Here is a 22326-nt window from a genome sequence, read left to right as displayed (position 1 = left end):
GCTTTCCTGGAAAATGGTGCCGTTTCCTTCAGCTGAGGTTTGACCGATACTGAACTAGTTGACATGACATAAAAGTTTGCTCCCCACAACTCTTCAGGTGCAACTGATAGCCAAACAAAACATCTAAGGATGTAGGTCTCACCATATGAGTTAATTGCAGCACACTGAGCTGAGGCCCTGGTTTCTGCGTGGATACGTCTTCATTGCTGCAGGCCATTGAAAGAAACCCCATTAGAATAGGTGGTAACTCTAGTAGGTAAAGCTAAGTTAGAAACTGCCTCTCTTCAAGTCACAGGATTGAAGTCCTCGCTGTCTGATTTTGACTGCAGGTTCAGTGGCTGATGAGAACATTAAAAACCTCACAGAAACCACTTGGCATATCAAAGGATAGGGGTCCAAAAGCAGTCAAGTATCCTATGGTTTCTATAGCAACTGAGAAACTGTTACCGAAACTCACTCATTTTCCTTTTATTAAATAAGGTATACTGCCATGTTAAGTCTGTAAGTGATCAACATAGATATTAGTGGTTAGTTCATCCACCAAGCCATCATCAAAATGGAAAAGCACCATTAAGATTTTCTGTCTAAGGCCACGTGGGCACAAAGATAATGAGGCAAGCCACAATGCCTTACAAGAAGGTAGGACCTTTAAAGGTTTCTGGAATGTCTTGTAATTAGTTTTAAAATACTAAATAATTGAATTGGAACAATTCTGATTGCAAAGCACTGTCAGCAGAGAAAAGAACAGAACTTATGTCATTTGTCACATTAATTGCAAATTTGGGGTATAATATTTCACATTTTCACCAGGAAAGAACGTCTGCCATGTGGCAAATAAACTGCTTGCATATAAAAAAGAAACATCGCCTGTCCAGAGTGCAAAGCAGCAGAACTCAAACACACTTTCTTGTTGGCCTAGACCAACAAGAAACAATAATAAATAAACAAAAACAAGAAGAATAAAACAAAAATAGAGGAAAAAAACCAACAGTGACAAATCCCTGACATTGTATTTGTATGGCAGCATTTCCCCTGATGAAGAACTGACTGTCCCTGTCCTCTTTTGCCTCCTCACCTTCTTATTGCTCTCCTGCCTCCCAGCTGGCAATATGTAAGGTATGCATAATGATTGAGATGTGCCATTAAATATACTACGTTTGCAGGAAATAAAGAAGTAGGATGCTCTTTATTCTAACCAGAACAGTGCAATTTTAAAAATTACTGAAGTATATTTATGACACTTGGGATAAAACAGCAGTCGAGCTCCTCCTACATCTCCAAATTCCTTCCTCATTTTCACTTCCTGACCAAATAAGTTAGATTGACAATGTAAAAACCCTGAAATTTAATCTAAATGAATTTAAATTGCATTTCTGAGAGGACAATACCCCAAGAATGAAGAACAGTATGCGTAATTTACACATTCACAACCATCACAGAGGATACTGTATAACATAGCAGGAAGATCTTCCAAGAATCTCCCTTCCCCTGAGGATTAGGTGATAGAGTTAAAATCCTTGATTAGAAGCATTTCATCAACTAAGAATAATTAATGTAGTAACTAGGAACTTATCATAGTAGAAACATACAATACTTCTCCATAAACATACAATGTGATAAAGAACTTAAAAAACGCTATGAAAGAATACTAGAAATTTGTACAGCCCTTATCACAGTGATGTTCTGGATCTTAAAAGTGAATATTCTCTGCTGAGGGAATTATGACAGCAAAAGCTTAGCTGTAGGAAATTTCTTTCCTGATGTCAGAAAATAAATCTGTAGTTTCCCTAAATGAACTTAACCCGACAGGATTCTGTCATCTTTACAGCCCATCAACTTCAGTTCTGCTGGACAAATGTGGGGATACTTTGCAGTGTCAATACTGTTCCAAGTCCACACATAAACGTATACAATTCACAAAAGCAATTTTCCAGAAGATTGCAGCAGAATCATGCAGGAGGGAACAGTTTTGCTGAGCTCCTCAGTTGGACAACGCACCTACACAAACATATTAATTCTGGGAAGTCCTAAAGCAGTATTCAGAGCAGGACATTTCAGTCCTGAAATGAATTTTTAGTCAGGTCTGAAGGACATCCCTTCTCCACTTCAGAATGCATCTACCTAGAAATTACTGAGAGGTTGACACTCTCATCTCTGAACGGGTTCCACACATGAAAGGACAAGTAGAGAATCTTCAGAAGAAAATGTTAGACCCAACAAACTTGTATCATCTGCCACACATTCATGCTTTCTTTTCAGACTTCTGGGTTTAATTACAGCTATCGTCTGTTGAGTTATTCATGTTATTAATCTAATGTAAATCAGACAACCTGGTGCTTGCATACTATTATTTCTGCACAATGATGTGAAGAAGTGGAAACAGCAGTTCCTCAACGTCATCCTGGAGAATCCAACTGATGAAGAAAGCTCCCTGTAAAGGTGAGGGATGGAGCTATCAGGCAGAGCTGGACGATGTAATCCACTCCAAATACAAGGGAAATGAGAACATTTATACATACAGATTAAGGACAAAAAGCAAAATTTGGGGAAAAAGGTATCACTGCTTGCAAATTCCAAGAACAGGAGTTTTTATTGTTGCTCTTCTGTGAGTTTGTGGTAATGTCCAATGCTAGCAATGGGGATAAACCTGAATTAGTACACATCTAGAGTTAGCAGTGTATGACTCCTGCTTTCAGTCAGAGGACCTGACGGTTTGATAGTGCAGGAGTCAATCTGTCGAATGTGGCTATACATAGAATGTGCACAGAGACTTCTCATAGCAGGGTGGGAACTCCACCCCTTTTAGGGCCTCCAGAACTCTCTGCAGGGTAAATACATAGCTGATGTTGCAAACACAAAGTAGTGCGAGAAACTCAGGAAACTCGGGCGCAGTTTAGAATACGTTTACGTTGACTATAAAAATCTGAAAACAGTGTTTATATTGAGAGAGGCTTTCTTCTTTTCTGGCTTAACACAAATTCTTTATCCAAACTTGTCAAAACACAATGTGTGCACTTTCTAATTTTTAATCTGTGTTTACCTGATACAAACATGCATTTTTTCTATAATTATTTTATCTAGTGCAGCTTTTTAATCTGTCACATCTTTCAGTTCAGCTTGAACTTCACTTAATAATGGGGAGATGTTACTATTTTAGTTTTGCTGACAACTGCAGTTATGGATACGTTTTATGTAGCACTGAATGCTGGGGTAGTGGATCTCACTTGGCTACTCTGATTTTTAAATGATGTACTCCAAGTATTACTTAACGTCTTTCAATGCCTCTTCATATTCTTGAGCTGCCACAGAACTTTTCATTCACTCACTCATTGAAAATGAATCAGCTGCAAGGCCTTGAGAAGCTTACTTTGCTATTATGACACCGTTGTGCTAACACTAGAAAAAAAAAAAAAAGCAGTCTGTACTCTGCAAAGTACCTGTGGGAAGTCTGTAGTAAAAGCCCCTGACCTGAGTACATCAAACGCGATTTCTGAAGGTCATTGCTGTTCTCAGTATACTCCACTCCTCCAAAGCAGTTTGAATGTTAGTTCAAAGAAAGTGCTTCTATTTCCCAAACAGAATATGAAAACCTGGACTGAGAACCTGTCCACAGTGCAGCTATAGGCACTGACTGCACCGAAGCTAGGATTTCATGCCCTGGAGATTCAAGAACAGCGTGATGGTTCACCTTCAGCAAAAAGCTAAAGCTAAACCAAGCTTGAAGCTAAAACCAAAAAGGAGTAATTTTTTTGCTCCATGTGTTTTGGAGGGTTTTTTTTGCCTTCATTGATATCTAAAGGATTTTTGCTAGTCAACTGACTACGCCTGCAGACACCAGGCTTCATGTTTAAAATGTGGCTCATACGATGAATTATTTTCTTGCAAATTCATGGATTTTACATTTTCCAATGTTGATGGTAATATAAGTGGATTTGATACGCATTGAAAATCATTCACTAGACCTGAATCCATCTGGGCACAATCCACGATGCTGTTTGCTTTTAATGTCCTCTCGAACTCCAGTTCAAAATACGCTTAAAGCTCACAGCTCACTTCCCACAAACTGGAAAAGTCCACAGTTCAGTGACAATTCTTTTGGCTCTGTTCCATCTACTTTATTATGTCTCTAGAAAACTGAGTTGCATTTTTTAATTAACTGCTTCATTTTTTTTTTCTCTCGAACTGGTAAAAACTAGCTTTCTGGATCTGGGTTATGCACAGACTTTGGTCCATTTAACAAGGTCAGACTGTTTATTCTTGACCAAATTCTTTCCCACTGTAAAAAGGTACTTTTAAATGCCACATTCCAAACCCAGTGCCAGTAAGTCACTGAAGCATATTTTCCCACAAGAACTGATACCATGCACAGGCCCCTCCTTATTTAATTCTGGTGATAAAATTACATAAGGTGCAGGATGTTCTTAGTGTCACAAATCACTTAAATCTCTCTATAGCTTAGTAGCACTGAATCTACACAGCGTCAGCTGTGTCTTTATTAACTTAAATAGTCACATTCATTTCTGAGTGAGAGTGTCTCTTTAAAAACTGAGCAGCATTAGACAGTGAAAGAGAAACAGAAAGGGAATTGAATACTAAATTTAAATAGAAGGTAAGGATAAAGCAAATGCAAAATATTTTCTGCTGATTTAAAGAGAGACCCTCTCATTCACCTTATAATTTGGTTTAGTCCAATGAAGCCATGCTGATTTATACCAGCTGAAGTACATGGCCATTCTGATGCACAGATGTAAGAAAATGCAAACTAGCAAAATACTTCCTATTTCTAAGCTATGCTTCCAAGATGTTTTTCATTTGATGGAACTGAAGTATAAATATGTAAACACAATTAAAGAAAAAAACATTACATGAAAAAGATACGTCTACTTCCGATCCTCTCAGACTAGTTGTTAAACTGAGCATGTTTTGAGATATGCTTTTCTTCTTAATGCAAGATGGCATCTAGATCGTGCCAGTATACTACACTGCACACTAAGATGTTCACATTTTCCAGCAATCTTCTCCATTTTAAGAGTGACTTAATTGGTTCTGTTCTCTCAAATGCATTGTGGAACTGAACACGTAAGAACAATGTTACAAATGTGCTTCCAAGTACGGTAAGGTTCGAAACCATCTTATCCTCAGACATACTATCATTGAAATGACAGCATCAGTGATGGAAGAATCTTCCCTGAAGTGATCAATAACATATTAGTAAAGTAGCCAAAATTGCACCATCCCTACAGAACATAAGAATAAATATGTACTGCCCTCAGTGACTATTAGAACAACTTCACTCGAGTACTCAGAGTGAAGCAGATTAAAAATATAGAATAATCAGGTAAAGTGTGTTCGATCATACTTTGATTCAAACAAAACACATGAAAAAAACACATTCTCAAGTTAAAAAATTTTCCTACCAGTTTTTTTCACCAAAATCTTTAACACGACTGTATATGCTCTAGCATGAAATCTATGCCCTGCTCCTATCTTGCACTGGAAGAACTCAGTCAACACTGTCCAACAGAAAGAACTTGAAAAATAAACAAACAGAACCATTTTTCAATGAAGAGTGGCCTTAAAATTCTTCGGAAAAACTACTTGTTTTCTATACTTTGTAGTGAACCCTGTAAGAATGCTAAAATATTTCATCACCATCCCTAAGAAATGGCTGGCTTTATGCCAAAGTGAACTGAAGTTTGCCTTTTCCATATTGCAAGTTAGTAGTACTAATACAAAGTCGCACTTGGTTTGTGACTCAGTGTTACTGGTATTCCAAGTAGATTCAGACGCATTATTATTCTTTGAAAACGATTACTCTGAGTGGTACTATGGAAAGTTCTTGTTATTCTATAAAGTCTCAACTGATTTATGGTACTCCCCAAAATATTACACATTGGCAGCTCCTGACAGCTTTCATTTTCAATCTTACTTTGGGGGTAGTAAGTCTCTTACAGACTTAGGTCTTGCATTTTCTTATATTCAGAAACTTTCCACTATGTATATAAAAAGTATACATAGAAGAAAGATATTTTATGCTAGTTTTTTTGTTTGTTTGTTCGTTTTGTTTTTGTTTTTAAGATGGAACATCCTCAGGCGAAATCAGTTTATAGTTTCTGCCTGAAAATCTCATCAGCATAAGGACTCCTATGATATTTTTGTCAGAGGGAGGAGGAGCAAATGACATGAGGTGATGACAGAAGACAAGTATTTTTTTTTCATTCTGTTTTATAAAAAAGTGTAGAAAATCCTCTTTCCTCTGAACAAAACAAACAGCAGGACATAGTTTTTCTCCAGGACTTATTCCAAATACACCATCCAGATCAGAAGGTCTCAGCTTTCTCAACGTTTTGCTGTATATGTTAGTTCTGACATCTGAGTGTTACTTGTGTGTGTATTTCTTGCACTGCTTCCAACTGCTTCTGTCTCTCTCACACAGATATCTTCTCAAATACAAACTGCTTTTCTGCACTTCCATTCAGATTTCTGCCAAACCTGCTCACCCACATAGCTTAGATTCCTTGCATATGCCTTGTGTTTTGGGTGGGAGCTCTCAGTATTTCAGCTATATATTCCAGAAAAGTACTTAATTGCTTTTACAGATTTATCCAAAACTAACGTCTGCATTTATACTTCAGTTAGACTTCATTTCACTGGGAGCTGTCTCAGCTCTGCCCACATCTCGATGGAATTCTTGATAAGTGATGTTCTTTGTGACTCACCCCAAACACAGAAGGAAGAGTCCAGACAGCAGCAGTAGCAGGATAGACTTGGGCTGGACTCATCTCATCTGACTTCAGACTGGACTACAATGTAGATATTCACATCTCAGCTGGTCACACTCAGCAGTCAATGGAAAGAAGTACATACTTTTAAGAGTCTGACTCAGCTGATCTGTGTTAAATGTCACCTTTAGGAAGAGATATGCCGCCCTTCATGTTCCTGATTACACTCATTAGTACATCTCCTTTGATTACTACTAGGCTCCACTTGTGATCTGCTTGACTTTATCTACTGCTAACAGCCAAGGTGGAAAACAACATTATGAGTATTGTACACTCACTGCAATAAGCATTAATTCTTTTGAGTAAGGTATTTATTTTGCATGTTAACAGGCATACCAAATGTTATTCTATCATATTTTTCTGAACCAGAGCTAAGAGTAAAGCCCAAAATTAGATGAAGGCACACTTCTGCCTATGTATTTATTAAAAAAAATATTTCATCTTTCTTCTCATCAGCAATAACTTGGCTGTTTAGATGGTAGACTTCTGCAGTTAGACTCTTATATGGGACACTCAAGTACAGATTACATTATTGATCAATTAAAAAACAAACAAACAAATAAAACTTTTCTGCTTCCTGAGCAGAAAGTTCCTACTCCCCTTATTTCTCTTCTAAATCTACAACATGACCCCAAAACAAATCAACATGAATTTGCACATTTGCCTTCCCTTCTTTCCTGCCTGAGATTTTAGTCACTAGATTCCCTGCTCATATTTTCTAAGTTTAAGGGGCATTTCCATAGACTGTATACGTAGAACAACTTTGCCCTACATTCGTTACAGAAGTACAGACAGCAAAATCCAAAATTATCATTAGGTGTTCCACTGCTTTAGCTACTGTCTTACGCTGAAATTCTATATGCTACATTTTCAAATTTAATTTTCCTAATTTTTGCAATGCACAACTTCTGCGTGCATTTGAGAACAAATATATGTTTTATTTTCAGGCATCCTATTGAACTTTTTAGGGAGGCTCATCAGTAAATAATTCATGGCCTTTCTACGCTTCACAGAGACAGTTACACACATTAATATCCTGGTATCTGCTGCTGTTCATCTGTCAGACCTAAACAAAAACTCAAGCCAATGCATGTACCTGCAAGGTCTGGAGGAACTTCCTGAACTACTTTGGAAGTTTTTGTTAGATAACTATAAGGTTATGCCCTGACTAGTCTTGTAATTGTGAAAAGCATTCTGTATTTATCTTTCATGACACTTACATTTAATTGAATTATTCCTTATTCTTGGAACTGATGTCGTTTTTTCTTGCTTTATAAATTATACCTGGTACTCTTTGTCCTTGCCTACAAACACGATTTATTGTATCACAATCTCCTTTTTCATTCCTTCTAAACATGGAACTCTTCTGCTTGAGTTTCAGACAGGCCGATTCTATGGTAGCTTATCATGTTCTGATTCCTCTCAAAAGGAAAAATAAAAAGAAAATATTCAAGATCCACAGCAAATCTCGCAGATTCTTACAGTGCATTTGACTTTGTTTTATCTTGATTGCAATTCCAAATCATTGCTAATATGTCTTGTTAGGCTCCATGGTATCTGTGTGCTAGAAGAATACAAGCATCCTCAGGTCTCTCTTCCTCCTCTCTCTGGCTCTTAGCAGTGCTCAAACACACTAAGGTTGCTAGTTGTCCTTGACTCATACATCACAGCCTGACAGCATCCCTGAATAGCTGAAGCTGAGTATGAATTCTGAAGCATCATCAGAGCTGGGCTGCCTAGGAGGACTACCAGAAAGTTCCTTTCTGTGCCTTTTTCCCACTATTCATTCAGGGTACAACGCCGAAGCCAAGTGTCCCAATTTTCCCATATTTTCATGTGTGCATTTCTGCTATTTGAGCTGGGAAATAAGAAGTTATCAGGAAGAACACTAAGTAAAAGACACAGATACAGTCTCCTGGTTGGTTCATTTTCACATCCAGTCGTTCACTTTACTTCCACAGTAGCCTGTTTTTGCTTAATTTCACACAACGTTTTTTCAGCTCAAGTCTTCGTTGCAGGTTATTTCTGTTACCCAGTTTCAAGTTTATCCAAGCTTTTCTGGCATCCCATATTCCATGGAAAGCCCTCTGATAGGGGGCAGGTTGGTTGTCATTCACTGATGTCACTTGCCAAATCCATTCGTTTTCCAGACGGGGAACGCTGCAAGCAGACTTCTCAATCCATCTGGACTTTTTCAACAGGCTATCCTGACAAATATTCCATTTTTGCCTTCAGATCATTGTTCACATCTACTTGGGAAACTTCCAGGTGGTCTTTTCACTTCCTTACTGAAACGTCTCTCTGTTTTATGTCTCATTTTAATTCTTTGCCATCTCATGTTAAGCTTTTATTAATTGTAACCTCTTTTTGTTATGTCCTAAGAAATAGAACATAGACCTATTTGTTCTATGTCATCTCAATACAGCTAAGCAGTTCACCATTTCTGCCTTTGCAAAATGATTTCACCCTGATATTTATGCCAGGGTGTGTTATGCCTTCTGACATGCTGAAAGCTGTTTCCATTCAGGGAGGAGCTCAAGAAAGATATCTCTGTTAAACTTGATCATATAATTGACGTAAAGACTTGAAAGGGCAAATACAGAGAATCACTCATCAAGAACAGCCAGTTGCATCACAGAAATTCAGTGAGCTCTCTCTCAGAATCAATTATATTTGTTGCCTGCACTGGTCCTCATATAGGGTGCCTCAGAATCTCAATTCTTGCTTTCTAATTTCCTGACTAAATTAATTTAAGGCTGGTTCACACTGTCTAAATCTCATGACATTGTTCTTTTAGTCATTTTCTCCTTCTCTGCCCCCTTCCTGATGTTTTTAGATATAATTTCCATCTACAAAGTCATGACTGTGTTACATTTAGATTTTTCTTCTGTCTCACAGAAAATAGGATCCCCCATTCTCTAATCAACAGACACCTTCCCTGTGCCCATTCTTGTACAAAATCTTTTCTATTAAAAGAAGAAAGCAAACAGTACACAGTATTCTGGATGAGGTCTGATCAACTAATTTGTGTTGCAGGATCAGTATTTTCTCATTTTTAACAAAATACTCTGCATGTAACAGTCTAAATATCTATTTGCTATTTTCATGCACCAGACCGGTGATCCACAAGATGGCTTTGATTTTTGCAGCTTGTTATCAAACTATTGGTAGATACTCAAAACTTCCATGGTTTAGCAGATGAGTTATCTTCTCACTTTTCACAAGAACTAATGTATACAGCAATATGTAATAGATTTCTCTCTAGGAAGCCAACTACAAGGCCTTGGACATCTGCTACAATTCAGCATATAAAAACAAAGAATATAATGATGTTAAATTAAGAATGGAAATTGAAGGATGGACATCGAGGAAACTTTCTGAGAGTGATTATATAGAGGTTTTGGAGCAGACTCACCTGGGAAGTTATGGAACCCCTATTTCTTGACACATTTGAAGTTGACAATGGTAAAACATTAGGAATGACATAACAGAACTATCCTGCCTGACTCAGACAAAGACTGGGTGATTTCATGTCTCTTCTGCTTTCAAGCCCTAGAAATTCCATATTGGTGACACTGGTCAAGTTCTAAATAATGTTAAGCTAAAATTTCCTCTGGTGTACCTGGACAAGGGAATTTTCAGTTAGGAATAACTTCTACAGCAGGAATTTGGCCAGTGAACAGTGAAAATTTATGGATACTTCCCCAGTACTGCAAATTTTTACTGTACGTAAAGCCCTGAGAGCATTTCTGTCAGGATGCCTACCTTCACTTCAGAATAACAAGTGCTTAACAGGAGTATGAGTGCTCTGCTCATCTTCCTTTCCCCATCTCACATTCAAGAACACAACAGGCCCATACTTGCTAGCCCTGTGTGTGTTGATAAGAGCATAACCTGGGGCTCTATTTTAGTGTTTCAGGATGGTTTGAAATTATGTGGGAACAGTTTTGTAAATACACAAGGAGAGACCTTGTCAAACAATCAAATTGCTTTCACAATCCAACCCCCTCAATTATCTCTGAGAGTTGTTGTAAAAACAGACCCGCTTAAATCATCAGAAAAATGGTACAAAGAAGATGTAAATCACTGGGTGGGGGAAATGCACCACATATTTTTACATCTGAAGGCAGAAAATAGAAGTAAAAGCCGGCAATATCTGGATGCTCTTCTGTAACACAGAGAAAATGCACACTAGTAATTTTCTGCCATTCTTGCCATTCTGCCATTCCCTACCCCTCTTACACCTAGCCCCCTTGTTTTTTGAGCAATTCAAGCACAACTTGTTCCTTGCAATTCCAGTTCTTCTACGCCCTAAGTGAGTTCACCAGATATCTGCATGCAAACTTTAAGTCAGTACTGTGTTACTAACACTGTTTACTGAATCTTGTTAAGCCAGAAAAAAAAAAAAAAAAAAAGGAAAATAAAGGGACAAGACAAGAAAGAAGAACATAAGAACATTTCATTTTTTCTTCACAGCAACATGTGGAGGCCTATTCACACTGAATACTTCTTTCTCACACCATGGGAACTGCTCTGATACAAAATAATACCGGTTTTCAACCAGATCTACAAAGAAAATGTCTCACACAAGTAAAATGAAGAGGAACCTAAGTAAAATTACCACGTGTCAGATTCAAAACAAATAATGAACTTGCTTTACAGTATGGAATTTAGCAGCAGCCAAGAAAATAAAATGTCCAAAAAGGAATGAAGGAGATGAATTCGTGGAGGACAAGTCCTTCAGTAATTATTAAAGACAGTGACTGAGATGCAACCTCCAGCACTGAAAATTGCTAAATTTCTGATTGCTGGAGTCTGGTTTCTTGATTTTACTCTCCTTCGTAAGCATTCTCTGTTAGGCATCATCTTTTGATAAAGAGAATGTTAAACCTTTGGTCTAGCCCAGCAGAAACCTTCTTTGTTCTGATATGAATCGTACAAGGAATTCTATGTTTTTTCCTTTTTTTTCCATCAACACAAAGAAGACTACTTCAGCAAGGTTGAACTAGTACAACTGCAGGGCTGCAAACATGCTCAGCTCAGTGTGGACAAACTCTGTAATCACATGAGATATATTCTAATGCTGCAGCCCTGAGAAGAAGTTTATTTGGCACAGAAGACATTCTCAGGTGGAGCCAATTTGCTTGTTTACTGTAAAGTAATTTACTTTCTTTTAAAGATTAAAAGATAGTCTTTTTATGGTTCATGATAGTCCTGGGCCTGAATCACAGCAGAGGGCTGCATTCCCTGCATTCCTAGCAGGTCTGAGGGTTAGTTATGGTATCAGCTGTGGAGGAACAGCACAGAGCCCTGAACTCAAGCCTTGGCACTTGGAGGTTAAAAGATACTTCAAACATTAATACAGATACAAGTTTTCCTAATGCCAGATACAGTAACAGCCCTAAATGAACCAGTAACTGGTTGTTCATCTAACATCCTCAAAACAGGGTAAGTCGGTGTGAACTGTGAGGTTTTGAAAAATATTTCTGCATTTCAGTTTTTCTGAGTCCTCAGCTGAAGAACTTCGGCCGTGGTTTCATAACCGATTCCAACAAACCTAAGACTGTGATCTCTATGGAGAGGATGACCCCATCCTTCTGCTCACCCTCCTCTGTCAGTCAGCGCTTTCACTCACATGGCCGTGCACTGATTTGCGTTGTCTAATGCAACTGAAGATCAGGAACTCCTTTTTGTAGGGCTCATTTTCAAGCAAACTGTAAGTTCATGACCACTGTCATGAACACACATGACACTGCCAGCAGTGTGTGCCTGAAAGCAGGACCATCCTTTCTGCAGGAGCCAAATGTTGCGTCTACTTATGCTGGCTGCGAAATGGCACCCTGAGAATATCATCTCCAGGATGCATTTCTAAGAATAAAACCCTTACTCTGTCTCTCTGTGAGCACTCTTCTAGACAAGCCTACAAGCTTTCAAATGTCTTGTGATGGGCAACAAGAATTAATGGTCAGTTTTCAGAATGATTCTATGTCACTATCATGACAATGAACAAAAGCAACTTCTATTTTAATTTTCTGAGTTTGTCTACGTGTATTTCTGCCTTTGATGTTTTATTAAGCAATCTGTTTGTTCATAGATATTTTCACGTAAATCTGAGCTCTCTTTGTGAACATCTGATTGGAGTAAAATCAACTTAAATATACATTGAAATGATTTTAGTAAGCTACAGAGTTTCCTGTCAGTGCGCTGCTAATTATTTTTGTTCTTAAGATAGCTCCAGAGATAATGACCCATTTTACATGATGGAAATAGTTTTTCCTGTATGAGAGGATGCTATCTGGTTGTTTGCTTCACAAAGCAAGATACATGGACCTTTTATGCATAAGTCTATATCAGTAGGGAAGAGAGATTTTCCTTAAATAAGGCAACCAATTTAATCACAATGCATTCCTACATAACCACAACCTTTCAGCAGCAGCACTCAAAAGCTCAACAACACATATTTTGATCCTTTGACTGGCTGGCTGTGACTCATTTTCCTTTTCAGGGACACTTGGATGGACTGGAGAAATGTACCGTGAAGGAAGAGCTAAAGAAGGGCTCAGACCTAAGGTGTTGTGCTTCCTCATATCAGTGAAGACTCAGTGCATACCAAAATGACGTCACCTCCACCTGTCCGAGAAGCAAGACTTATGTTCTTACCAAATCCATATGACACAAAATCCAGCGTTGCTTTACTAATTCCACTGGGGCACCTCTTCACACGGCCCAGACTGTGCCTCTGATTCACCAGAGGCAGGTTCTTGATTAATTTCTATAGGCCCACCCTTGTGTTTGATGTTAACTGCGAGCTATAAGGAGACTGCTGAATCAGGCTCACTCAGGGTTACCCTATGCCTCTCAGGCTAAAGTTGCAATGAAGCAGACTCTGGCTTTCCTGGAACATATCTGGCATAGGAACGGACTCTGCAGGATTTATTACATACACATAAATATTTGGATTTTGGGAAGCATAGTGTCATTGAAAGGTGGCTGAATAAAGAAAGGAAAAGATAGAAAGAATGAATCAAAGCAGAAGAAATTTCTCTGTGTTGTTTCCAAGCTCTTAACTATCATATTAGCTCAAACAAGGGCCTACATTCACAGTATTTATTTACTAACAAGTGGCATTTATTAGTATCTTACAGTGCAGCACTGGGCAGAAAACAGGAAAGTGCTCTTTTCTTTTGGAAGAACTTTTTTCCATCTTTTTTGTTGTTCCTTTTGTTGCTGTAACTAATTGATATATTATTTTACAAAATAAGCCCAGTTAGCGAAACTTATTTTATGCTCCCTTGCTACTATACCAACAAAACGAAACCCAAGTTCCTGCATGATGTGACATGTAAACCATTTGTGCTGAAGTGACTGCCAGGAAACGGATGGAAAGTTTTTATCCTGAAGAAAAACACTCAAATAAAATGCTAGCGTAATCTAAAATTATTCACTGACAATAACTATGGGATTTTTGTTTTTTTTTGTCAATCTAGCAGAGCCCAGCATTAAACAACTTAGGGCATCAGAACAGAAAGTGATACATTGTCCTTTCTGATGTTCAGTAAATCTAAAAGCAAACTTTTTTTTAAAGGGAAGACATAAAACAATTTTGTTTGCATTTCATGGGAAAAAAAACATCAGTAGTGCTGCCATCTAAGGTAAAGCACACATGTTTTCAAAGAAAGCATTGTGTGTTAGTAACATCTTGCCAGTTTCACTCAGGTTCTTTAAGGCAGGTCATGATTTAAAAGCTGGACATCCCCAGCTCCACCTACATGCTATGATCACAACTGTGTGCGCTTATCTCAGCGCTCTGCTGCGCCATGATTCAGCTTCATTTATTTTCTTTAAGGGAGCTAGAAGTCAGGAAAGGACAGATGAATGGCTTACTTCTTTTTCACTATGCAACTTCAAATTTTCAAGACGGCCACCTGCTCCTTTGTTGAGAGAAAGTTAAAACCGACAGCCCATTTTTCTGAGCCACAGAAAAATGTAGATAGTTCATTAGCTTTTACCATCAGACTCTAAAATTACAAAGTCACATCAATTCACCTCTTCTCTCCTCTGGAGCTTCTCTGCTATCACAAAGCCTATTCAAAATTTCCCCAAGGGCCAAGACCAAACTCAAAAAAAGGCTAACTTAGGATGAAACTGAAAGCGTGCTCTATTATCCTCCATCTGAGACTCCCCGCCCCAACCTCGTTCTCTCTCTCATGCTGTTATTTCAGACCTGTATCAGCACTCAACCTGACCACAGCTGGTAGCACTGATCTCCACCCTGCCCCCCCAAGGATGCGTAACATTATTCTGAATCTTTCATTCAGTCACCAAAGAAAATACCAAGAGGTCTCTAAAACGACTGCAGCACACCCAGACAACAGACCTGCCAGAAGGATTCTTCAGCACTGGAGAAATAACTGGCTGTCAGAGAGAGCCTGCTTTGAAGTTACCACTTGCAGCACCCACAGTACCAGGGCTGGATTGGATTGTACTGGATTACTTTCATGGCAAGCTCTTTTTGTCCCAGTTGAAGAGTTCCTTTGTGAGGAAAGAATGAGGATGCATCTTGGGAATGATCTGATACTTCAAAAGATGCTTCTTGTAGCAGTTCATCCTGCAGAAAGATTCTCTTTTGAAGGAAATGTTGCAGAGCCCTTGTGTTGATCACCGTGATAGCACATGCAATGTGCTTTTTGTCCTTGCCTGTCTGCATTATCACTTTTTAATAAAGATCCAAAATAATCCTTGCAAGCTCAGAGTTTTATTAATTGACATATGTTTAGATATATGCTGTTTTTCATAAGGCAGTATTTTTTCTGCAAACACATCAAAACGAATCTGGAATTCAATGAAAGTCTACTCACTGCCTGGCAAGGGTCTGCAATGTAGACTTCATTTTGGGGACAATAAAGTCAGTAATATCTTTTTCTTTGTGTTTAAAAAACAGAAGAGGTTTTTTAAAAAAATTGAATGTTAGTGGAGGAAAAAAGCAAAAAAGGATTAGCACTCCAAAGCAACTTCTCCAAAAATAAAAGCTAAGTTCAGAAAAGGAGAACTCATGGCCTAATGGGGCCAGCTAATACACATATAGTAAGTCTCTAACCAATGCAAATTCTGGAAGGAGCAACGAAGACCGACATTTAAAACCACACACTATCACACTGCAAGGTGTTTCAAAAACCACTATTTTTTTAGCTTAAGAAAGCATCCTTTCTCTTAGGCCTGCCATCAGCATGAACATTCTATCAATACACTGTCTTTGGTCACAGCTTTGATTTTTAAAACAGAAAATCCTAATAGAGTAAATTTCAGGTGTGAAGGCCATAATTCATGCCTAGATCCATACACTTTACTTGTCCTTGGCGCCTGAATAATTCAACTATTTTAACACTCTTCAGCATAGCTGCAATGACAGTGGCATTGTGTTAACACAGGCCTTCTTGCACATGGACACCATAAGCCTAAGAATCTCTTGTTCACAGCAGTACTAAGGATATCAGCACATAGGTTTTGAGCCACTACTTCCAGCAGGCAAGTATTAGATAACTTGAGCACAGGTATACCTTTCACATAAGAATTCTGGCAGTGTTCTCATACAAGCAGATCTTGGTACAGTTTTATCACAGTAAATGTATTAGGATGCATTAGCGTTGTACTTCTGGGTCTTCTGACCTTCCTTCCTATGCAGGCTACATGATCAATCATGGACAAACTCCAGCACAGTTCTGTAGATGTTTTCTCCTCATGTAATGCACAGCTTTCCAAAAGCACACTGCTGGCAGCCATAGATAACTCCACAGTTTTAGTTTAAGGGATTTCATGGATCAACAGAAACAAACACTCAAACTATTACTGTTTCTGACTACCTGATGAAAGATTACAGCAATTTAAGAACAACCTTCCTCTCCTTTTCTTCAGAGCTTTGTTTTGACTTACAATATTATCAGCCCTCCCTGTCCTCAGCTGAGATATTCTTTCAGCTTTGGTTTAGGCTACAACCTACAAGCAATGGAAGAAAAAACCCAAAACCAATCCTGAAGCACAAGTTTACTTATGCTTTATGTGAAGAGGATACTTTCGTACATTGACCAAGATGATGTTTTAGTTTGCTGCTGCTTCCTGCCTTCATGCTACTGATGCCAGAACCCAGGATGTCACTGTTACCTCATAGAGTGGTAGTGAGACTCTTACAGCAATAACAGTGGATTGCTTTTTATCAGTGTGAGCCAGGTTAACTTCTACAGTACAATGCAAAATGCAAAGTGGACACCTTTCAGATTCTCTTCTCCTTTTCTCCCTTGCCTGTCTTTAGCATAGGTAATACTACCAGAGCAGTTGTGATACTTGGAACACAAAATAGAAAATTATTCATGAGCAAGCAACAAAAACAAACAAATGACACCCAACGTGTACACAGCACTGCTCCTCTTCAATACTCTTAGGCGTGCCAAGCTAACAACAGCTGATTTTGGTGGCAAGGACAGCAAGTGTGGAAACAGGGTCAAAAAGCAAAGGGCTGGCAAAGCTTTCCTACAAGAATGAATGCAGGAGAAGGCCACATCCTCTGGGACCAAGCTCTTGTCTGAGCCAAGGACAAGCAGGGGAGATCCTTGGAGAGGGGCAACAGTGGCAGGGGACCTAGAGATACTGCAAGTTCTCTTTAACAGGTAGTTTGGGAAATAGCTGTGATTTTAGCTGCCAGGTCCACTTCAGCTGCCTCTAACTCAGTGCTATGTGGAATCACTTGCTAAAATATGGGAGCAAACACCAAATCCATATTCACACAGATGGGAAATCACAGGTATGAGTGTGGCATTTCCAAAATTATCTGTGTATTTTTTTCAGGCAAGATTACTTCAGCATCAACATGAATTTTATCTCAAAATAGGTATACTTTGGAAATTTTCACCATACTTAAAGGGTTTAACATGCAAAACAAGCCCAAATCACAACAGAAGCTAGACTGCAGAGGTTTCAGAAAACTAGCACATACCTATCCTTCAGTGATCAGTCATGATTTAATTTAGAACCAGTAATCAGTAATTGATTACTTTTACAAAGTAACCACAACAAATTCAGTCTAGGCAGGAAAGCAATTGTTTTGCAGACACGAATAACTTCAACAGTAGAGATGGTTTTAGAAGCAGAGTTAAATACTTTACTTATCGGGGCCATAGAGACTAAAGCACTGTACCAAATTAACAGAAAAATTAAAAGCCTCCAGAAACTTACCACTGATGTAAGAGCCATCTGAAAACTGTAGATTCGTGCAAGGCCAAAGTCAGCTAACTTGATCTGCCCACTGCTGGTTACAAGGATATTTTGGGGTTTCAGGTCCCGATGCACCACACGATGTGAATGCAGAAAATCCAGTCCCCGAAACAGCTGAAGCATCATATCCTAAGTATAAGGAAGAAATCAATACACAACTATCAAGACAAGGCAAACACCCAGCCACAGTCTGCAGAACTAATTTAAGTAAGTGTTGACTTGAGATAAAAACACCTATTAATATAAAATGGGCAGGATATTGCTAGAAACTGTTGACTTGAATAGGTGCACTTATCAAGTTCATGCATCATTTCTAGTTGAATTATTTGTGGTTAATTGTTAAAAGCATAAGGACTGTTCAACAAATTTAAATAACAAAAGCATGTCTGCAAAACACAGATCAACTTTTAATGAATGCTGTCCAAGTAAGAAAAATATATTGCAGCTTTTGGGTTTTAACTTTGAACCACGCACCACTTTGCACTTCCCGACTGTCTGCTTTGTCTTGCCCCAGTGAAGTGAAATCTTGTTATTCACTTCAATAGGCACAGGCTCTGTTTCAGAAACAGAAAAGCTAATTAAATGACTGTTTTGTCAGAATTTAATGTTACAGTGGGAAAAAAGTTTACTTGTCAAAACCCATTCTATAAAATACACTGAAAAGTGCAGAAACTGCTTAGATCAAGCTTCAGCATCAAATCAGTGTAATAATTCCCATTTGGCTTTCTGTTATGTTACGGTGATGCAATCTTTCATGACATTTCCACAGCAGAAGACACTATTTCATCTGTACCCATGTTTTCATACTGATCTGTGTAATGTGAAAGGAATGAACTGAGACTCAAAACTAAATACTAGAAACCCCCAGAATTCCAAATGAGAGGGATAGCATCAACTTGAGAAGTGTATTTGCAAAACAAATAGCTACAAGGAGATACTGCAGTGAGCAAGAAACAAAAGGAATAAGTTAATTTTTTGTGTGCACTTGACTTGAGTTGATGAAAATCCAGCCTTGTGTTTGCTGGTAACATATGTGCTTTCCACAAGCAATGCAGCAGGCTCTCTGCCAATCCTCTTATTAGAAACCAAAATGATCTTGAAGAGGTGATGGTATGAAACATAGGAAAAAGGTAGGATAAGCTGAGTTTGGTTGCTTTTGTTCCTATGATCATCACAGGAACAGGCAAAATCTGATATTTTTTACAAGAAAACATTCAAAGCATACTATAACAAAGAATCCTATCTGAAAATTGATTTTAAAATAGCTCAAAACATTCAACTTTATAATACTGCTTTAGCTGGATGTATTTTTAAGACAAACTTTGATACTGCTATGTAATTTAATATAAAATGAAATGTCCCAAATCATCACCACAGAAAATCTTATATAATGTATAAATACTAAGGCTGGAAGCTCTAATCCGACCTCTGATAAAACATGCCCATTATTATATACAGCCTACAACTCCTTCTGCCAGACAGTAGTAACAGTGGGCTGTTGATACAGAGATCAGTTTTGATTTGAAGATTCAAACGATGAAGAAACTAACATGAAACTATGGAATCTGTGGCAATATTTAATTATCATGACCACTGAAGGATGGTGGTAAACTGAGCTCTCAATTCTGATGCCTTTTATTTCCTTTGCTTCCCCAGGAAAAGCAGAGATCTGGTCATTTTGATAACTAGCTTAATAGGATTTGCTCCTCTAAAACAAACATACAAAGTGTAGTGAATCTTCCTGTATTTTTGTAATTTCCCTTTGCAGCTTGGAAATATGTGGAAGAGCTACGACTACAACCCTGCGGGTCGCCAACACCAGCAGAATTGAAATGCGTCAAACCTAGTCACTATTTTAACTTCAGTCAAATCCCAATAGTCTTGAAGAGTTACAGAAGATATCAAAAACACTTAACCATACGGTTATCCTATGCACGTCCTTAAGGTTTTCACTAAATTTGGGTCTAACTATTTTATTCCAGACAAACATGATACCAGAAAAAATAACAACCCAATTTAAAGAACTTCAATATTAGTCAGTAGACCCTGGCAAGTCCCTTTTTGTGACATTTCTGCATCCTATTCATTTGTCAAGAATGTAAACTCATTCCTGCAGTTACCAAATATATCAAGAATTTTCTCATGCTGTTTCTGTTTCATATTTCTCCCTCAAGCTCAGTGAATGTAGTTCCGCTCTGCTAGTCGCAAGTTGCAAGCAATGTCTTCAGTTTCTGAATTCAGAATCTTCTTCCAGACATGCATCAAATATATTATATGTATATGAAAAAGGAAACTGGTATTTCATTCTCTCCTCCCACAGGACTGAAAAGATGAATAGCATTAACTGAAGCTCTGTTCGCACACACAGGAAAAGATGTGCAGCAGAAAAGTGTATCAGGAAAATGTACACAAAAAATGTATAAAGAAGGAGGAAAACTGGGGAAAAAAGTGCTGTATTTCTTCTCCAAGGAAATTCAGATTTACTCCATATAGGCTATTCTCTATTATTCATTTTGGACAGTTAATTATGCTCTTTTGTTTGCCTTGTTGTTCAGTATTGTACATATGAACAGATTTCAGCTGAAAACTTGCAAGACTGTTTTAGAAGGACAGCAAAGAAGGCCATTTTAGTGTAAAAAGACCATTTGCCCTTTGTGATTCCTTATTCCCCTGTTTTAGAATTCTCAGCCTGCCAGGTAAAGAGTTGAAACCCAAATTACACAACAAAGTCTTATTATTATGCGCTTTAAATGCCGAATGCCAAATGGTGGTCAGAATTTGATATCTGTTTGTATCTGTTTATTAAAAAAAAAAAGAATAACAAACTGACTTTTCTTACCAAAGCAAGCAAAAGAGAAAGCTTCTCTTTTTTAAATCCATAATGAATTTTGCTGTCCAGAAGCTTGGTCTAGAAACTTTGGCCTCACATTTAGAAACTATTTCATACTCTTAGTAAAGTACTTGCAAGAAAGTACTTGCAACAAAGTCTTGGCTGTTTTCTTGTGTGTTTTCTTTGACAGCATTACTAACTTCAAAAGCCACTAACGTTTGCTAGCCAATTGCATAAAGGTTGTAAATATGCACAGAACACATCTCTAGCTAACTAGATCAGAACAATTTCCCTCATCCAGTGCATCCGGTTTTATTAGCATTATCCCAATTGCCACAATTTGTTCTTTGTCTGCGTTTCCCTGAGATACTTTCTACTATGCTTTGGCATACCGTATGTTTGATTTGCAGTTCAAATCACAACTCATAAATTAATTGAAAAATGATACAATTCTATTTGACAAATGAGAAGATTCATTTCTTAGCAGATTTGAGTAGCAAGATCTAGCAAGTCATTCTCTAATCTCAATCAGATATGCTTTGGTTATTTTATATTTACAAATAGATACCAAACTGTGACTAGAATAGCTGTTGCCTGAGTTTAAAATATATATATTATTCCACTGTGATTGGTTTCAGATAATCATGATCTTAAAAAGTTTTCCCTTTTCAGGCTGCATTTTCAAAGTAGTCTATGCACAGAACTAAAATATTTATCTGTAACTACTAAAAACTGAGCTATTTTGGGATGCAATGAACCAAAATACTTTCCTTAGAGGCAAAAATGTAGCTACAATTTTGCAAAAGTCTTATAATGGAAACAGTAAGAAGCAAAAGTTGTTATGGAAATGACACAAGTTTTATATGTTCCACCACATATGGTATTGGTGATGGCATTCCCAAATCTGGAATATTAAACAAAATATGAATATTTACTGAATGCTGGGACCAAATTATGAGAAAATTTTCAAGTAGTGCCATATCATATCAATAATACATAAAAATATACTTATTTCTGCTCATAATTGGCCCCTAGTACTGATGAGGACAGGGACAGATTTGGACTAGTGCGAGCAGCTGCTGCTGCTGCCTCTACCAAAGATGGGATTCACAGCTTACCTCTAACTCAGGCGCCAGAGGAAAAAGCCTTGATCTCCTCCAGACTTCATCTCCTCTTCTTCCCATCCTTTCTTGGCCCTCGCTCTTAAACTTCCTGCAGCTTCTGATCTATACGTCCCTTCCAAGTTACTGGTTTCGAAAACACCACTCTGATACTTTAAGAGCTCCCCACCATTATGATTTCCAGCTAACATTATGTGTCACTTGCCTACGATATCTTACTTGTTGTCTAAGGCCAGACAGATTCTCTGCAGAACTCACACAGTATTTATCTCCATTCACTATTAGGCCCCATTTACCATAGGGAATCACAAGGAAACTTTTCCACAAA

At 38.1% G+C, this 22326-nt stretch overlaps 1 protein-coding gene across 1 annotated transcript in view; it reads right to left on the bottom strand.

The window, feature by feature from the left end:
* CDK6 (cyclin dependent kinase 6) overlaps positions 1 to 22326 on the bottom strand; it is a 120958-nt gene that overhangs the window by 50140 nt on the left and 48492 nt on the right. The window contains exon 3 of the mRNA XM_042817470.1: positions 18009 to 18176. Within this exon, the coding sequence (XP_042673404.1) occupies positions 18009 to 18176 (168 nt within the window). The remainder of the gene's footprint in view (positions 1 to 18008; positions 18177 to 22326) is intronic.

This window comes from Centrocercus urophasianus, unplaced genomic scaffold, assembly GCF_019232065.1.
Source record: "Centrocercus urophasianus isolate 14NV4802_14NV808 unplaced genomic scaffold, USGS_Curo_1.0 seq_16, whole genome shotgun sequence".
NCBI lineage: Eukaryota > Metazoa > Chordata > Aves > Galliformes > Phasianidae > Centrocercus > Centrocercus urophasianus.
Note: the sequence above shows the minus strand (reverse complement) of the source record. Positions and strands in the feature narration are given on the sequence as shown.